Raw genomic sequence first — 5,000 nt, forward strand, 5'->3', positions numbered from 1 at the left:
GAGAGGGAGAGAATGGGGAAAAGAGTAGAGCATGAGTGGCGAGAGGGAGAGAGGGGGAGAGAGGGAGAGAGGGAGAGAAGGGGAGAGAGGGAGAGAAGGGGAAAGGAGTAGAGCATGAGTGGCGAGAGGGAGAGAGGGGGAGGGGGGGGGGGGGGGGAGATGGGAGAGAGGGAGAGAAGGGCGGAGGGGAGAGAGGGAGAGAAGGAGAGTTGGAGGAGGAGGGGAGAGGGGGAGAGAGTGGGTGCAGTGCAGCTTTAGTGCAAAGTGTCCTGATGGCATTTGAATCTCAGACCCGGTTCCTCAGGAAGCTCTGTGACGACCACACAGTCGAGCCAGCGTCCTCCTACAGTACTTGCTTGCCTCAGCATTTCCCCCAAATTGTGTTTCAAGAAATTGATGAGAATCATCTGGATTGTACTTTTCAACACTAATCTTCGCCAAGATTCAAGTTTGCATGAGGCCAAAAATAAAATGTATTATTAAAAAAATAAAACCAAGAGAAAAAAACTTTATGACAAAAAAAAAGAAACTTTTTGACACCAAAACATGTAGATAATACACTGATCGACCACAACATTAAACCACAGACAGGTGAAGTGAATAACATTGATCATGTCGTTCCAGTGGCACCTGTCAAGGGGTGGGATATATGAGGCAGCAAGTGAACAGTCAGTTGTTGAAGTTGATGTGTGGAAGCAGCTTAAGGATCTGAGCCACTTTGACAAGGAGCACATTGTGATGCCAGACGACTGGGTCAGAGCATCTCCAAAACCACAGGTCTTGTGGGCTGTTCCCGCTATGCAGTGGTTTCTACCTACCAAGAGTGCTCCAAGGAAGGACAACCGGTGAACCGGTGACAGGGTCATGGACGCCCGAGGCTCATTGATACGTGTGGGGAGTGAAGTCTAGTCCGTCTGGTCCGATCCCACAGAAGAGCTACTGTAGCACAAATTGTTGATAAAGTTGATGCTGCTATGATAGAAAGGTGTCAGAACACACAGTGCATCACAGCCTGCCGCGTATGGGGCTGCCTAGCTGCAGACCGGTCAGAGTGTCCATACTGACTGAGGCCCTTTCTCAATCTGCGTTCTTGTCTGTACTTGTGTTCTTGTGGACTTGTGAAACGTCATCAGTCGCAGCCCAAGTACTGGTCCATTCAAAGTACGCATCAAGCCAAGTCGTGTCCAAATGCCTGGATGTGGACTTGCTCCGCCCATTTTATCGAGGCTGCATCGGTGGTGACTTGTGTGGACTTGGGACAGCCAAGTATCCCAGAATGCATTTCCCACCAAGCGGTGGTAATGGTAATGGTTCCCGGGAGTCTGTACTCCCGAGTCGAACTTGTCAAGTCTGAACTACCAAGTCCGCAAGTCCGGACTTCGCGTACTTGGTATTGAGAAACGGCCTGAGTGTCCATCGCTGAAAGCGCCTACAATGGGCGTGTGAGTATCAGAACTGGACCATGGAGCAATGGAAGAAGGTGGTCTGGTCTGGTGAATCACATTTTCTTCTACATCATGCGGATGGGCGGGGTGAGGGTCCGATCCGATGGAGCATCTGTGGGATGTGCTGGAACAACAAGCCTGAGCCAAGGGGGCCCCACCTCACGACTTCCAGGACTTAAAGGATCTGCTGCTGACGTCTTGGTGCCTGATACCACAGGACACCTTCAGAGGTCTTGTGGAGTCCATGCCTCCACGGGTCAGAGCTGTTTTGGTGGCAAGAGGGAGAGCTACACAATATTAGTGGTTATTAGAGGTGGTTTTAATGTTGTGGCTGATCGGTGTATATTGGCGTGTATTTACAAATACATCTGTGGCAGTTTTTCCTACCACGCGCCACTCAAGTGGCGCGTTCAGGGACCTCCCGCACAGATAGACAGAAGACGGGGTCGTAGAAAACACATATTTGTGGAGAGGGGGCTTGACAGAACAAACCCCGAAGCAGGTGGACACAGGTCATGACAGGGCTCCTCTCTCCTGGGTGTGTGTGGGGATGGGGGTTTTACCTGTTGCTCGTTAGACCAACCAAGAAGCAACAGGAATGCAGCCACTCTGATCCTGGGTCCCCAATTATCAAGATCCAGGTCAGGTGTGGCTGCTCAAACCACACCATCCCCACACCTCTATATATATATATATATGTTCTTTTGTTCTTCTATGAAACCTCCTCTAGAGCAGTGTTGTCCTGCATAAATAAGTCAGACTCTGCTGGAAATAAAGAAATAATGGAAATTAGCTTTGGAAAGCGTCGCTCAATGTTCCACCTCTCGATTGGTTTTGGTTCAGTCGGTGTCACGCACGTTGAGGGCGGCAGGACTTCCCGAACGATGAGCGAGGGTCGGACGAGTCGGTTCGGCTCGAGTCATTTCATTCTGTCAAAGCAATTTATTAACGTGGAAGGTAAAGAGTAAATCAGTCGCATTGACTATGAATCATTTCAAACGCCTTGACCTTTTTTTTTTTTTTTTTAGTGATTCGCTAATTATTTTCAGTTTATGAATTGAAGATTTTGCCAGAGTGACTCCCGAGTCGTTTATAAGCATTGTCCGCGCCGAACGGATCGTTTGCGAATCTTGCATCACCGGCTATTAGCAGACCATCATAACGAGTCCAGTTCTACTTGTTTGTGGCGTTTTTTCGTGGTTTACAGGACGGCGGTATTGTGCCGTGGGATTGTTTCATTGTTAAAAAGTTGGGAAACAATGCTCCAGAGTTTTCCTCTACTCCTCTGAATGTGACTCGACCGCCATCTTGACGTCCCTCCCCTCTCCCTCCCCTCTCCCTCCCCTCTCCTCTCCCTCCCCTCCCCAGGAGGGCCAGGCGGCTGCTGTCCAGGTCCCAGCTGAGGCGCGCCTGCCGGCAGCCCTGTGAGCAAATCACGCTGCGCAGGGTCCCCCAGGCCCCGCCGCAGGGGCTGGTCCTCGCCGCGCCACACCCGCACCCCGGCCTGCGGATGCGAGGTCCCATCGTCATCCACGACTGACACACATATGCAAACCCAAAACCCTCACACACACACACACACACACACACACGCGCGCGCACGCACACAACCACAAACATACACACATACACAATATCACACAATATCAGTCATTCCATAATTCTTGATTCTTCTTATTATCATCGTCCTGCCATACCATTCGGCATGAGAGGGCGTGGCTGCACTAGAAACTACACCCGACTGCAAGCAGTGCCTCTCTGTACAGCACTTCCTGGGACTTTGTCTGTGTGTGAGTGAGTGTGTGTCTCTGTGTGTGTGTGTGTGTGTGTGTGTGTGTGTGTGTGTGTGTGTGTGTGTGTGCGTGTGCGCACGTGTGCCTGTGTGTGTGTGGGCGTGTACGCGACACCGACGGAGAGTAAGCCCGGGCCCATGTTTGCATGTATGTGTGTGTGTGTGTGTGTGTGTGTGTGTGTGTGTGTGTTTATGAACAGGTGTATAGGTTTTATTAAGGGGATTGGGGTGGGGGTGGGGGGGTCTGTTTTTCTTTGACTTTTGGGGGAGATTTTGTGTTGATGATAACTTGTTGTGAGGTTTAATCATTTTGTATAAAGTTTCGGCGGGAGGGTGGGGTGGGGTGGGGGGTGGGGTTGTTGGATTTCGGGAGGAGGGGGGGGGGGGGCGATCGCCAACACGCTGCGAGTAGTAGCTCGGAAGGTTTTTAACATTTATTTTTTAACGTCCGCGCCGACGTAGACCTCGGCGCCTCCGTAGTCTACACGTGCGATCGACTTATATCTGCTGCAACAGCCGCCGGCCGTTTGCCGAGGTCGGCAAGTACAGCCAGGCGGCGAAACCAAGCTTAACTAATGATCGCCGCACACACACACACACAGACACACACACGCTCGCACGCACGCACGCACGCACGCACGCACGCACGCACACACACACACACACTCTGCCTCTCCCGCGCTCCCCAGTGTAAAATAGTGTATAGCTCATGACACCGCTGTACATTCTCCTCATCCTCTTTGTAAGGCCTCTACCTACCTAAAATAGCACTTATTCTCCAGCGGGGAAAGGGGCGTGGCCTCACTGCGCTTGAAGGCCGCGGTCGCAGGGACAACACGAGGGCCGACGTCGCCGTCCACCTTTTTTCCTCTTTGCCGCTTTTTTTCTCCCCCCCCCCCCCCCCCCCCCCGACGAGACGCCGCGCCCGAAATGTTGCCGCCTGGTCCCCCACCCCAACCCCCCCCCCGGCCTTGGGGGATGTGTTCATCCTGTTTGACGCTGGCATCGCCACCGCATGTCTTTGAGGTTACAGCCTCCGTGGGCCGGTGGGTCCGACTGATTTTTCTTTCCTCTTCGATTCAGAATGTTTACGTTGGTGTAACCTGTATGTTATGTGTTGACTTATGAATATTCGGAACAATAAAAATGACACAATGCCGGACTCTGTGTGCCCCTCATTTATTGGATACCGTATATTCTACCACGCCAGCACCGCGTGTTTCCCCTGTGGAGGGAAAAAAAGGAATGACTGACGCTGTGGAATGACGAGTCTGCTTGGAACACCTTTCACATTTGGACGGAGGAGCTCGCTTCAGGAGATGCGTTTGTTTGTCTCTCTGTGTGTGTGTGTGTGTGTGTGTGTGTGTGTGTGCGTGCGCGCGTGCGTGCCTGTGGGCGTCCGCCCGTGTGCGTGTGCGCGCGCAAATGTCAATGTGTATATCATGCCGCAGTCTGTGGCAGTGGTTCTCAACATGAGGTCTGGGGACCCGCGGGGGGGCCATCAAGGGGGTTTAGCAAAATGATGAAAGAATTAAAACTCTGTTGTGGTTGCAGTCACGCGAAGTTAGCGCCATTACTTATATGGAGGTATGGACGTATGGAGGTTTTGGAATAAACAGATTCAGCCATCTCAGAGCCGATATGGAATGGGGTCCGTGGCCTAAGGCGGCTCGTAGAGGGTCCTTGATTTGGAAAAGGTTGAGAATCACTGATCACTGGTGTTATATGTTTGTTTGCAATCTTTTTACCCGGGCTCATTTTCA

At 51.8% G+C, this 5,000-nt stretch overlaps 1 protein-coding gene across 1 annotated transcript in view; it reads left to right on the plus strand.

Moving 5' to 3' along the window:
• The window catches only part of mta3 (metastasis associated 1 family, member 3), a 23,748-nt gene extending 20,768 nt beyond the window's left edge, over window positions 1–2,980 (plus strand). Inside the window, exon 20 of the mRNA XM_080021101.1 lies at window positions 2,814–2,980. Coding sequence (XP_079877227.1) covers window positions 2,814–2,873 — 60 coding nt within the window. The 3' untranslated portion in view covers window positions 2,874–2,980. The remainder of the gene's footprint in view (window positions 1–2,813) is intronic.
• The last annotated feature ends 2,020 nt before the right edge of the window (window positions 2,981–5,000 follow it).

This window comes from Zeus faber, assembly GCF_960531495.2.
Source record: "Zeus faber genome assembly, chromosome: 20".
In the NCBI taxonomy this organism is placed as follows: Eukaryota; Metazoa; Chordata; class Actinopteri; order Zeiformes; family Zeidae; genus Zeus; species Zeus faber.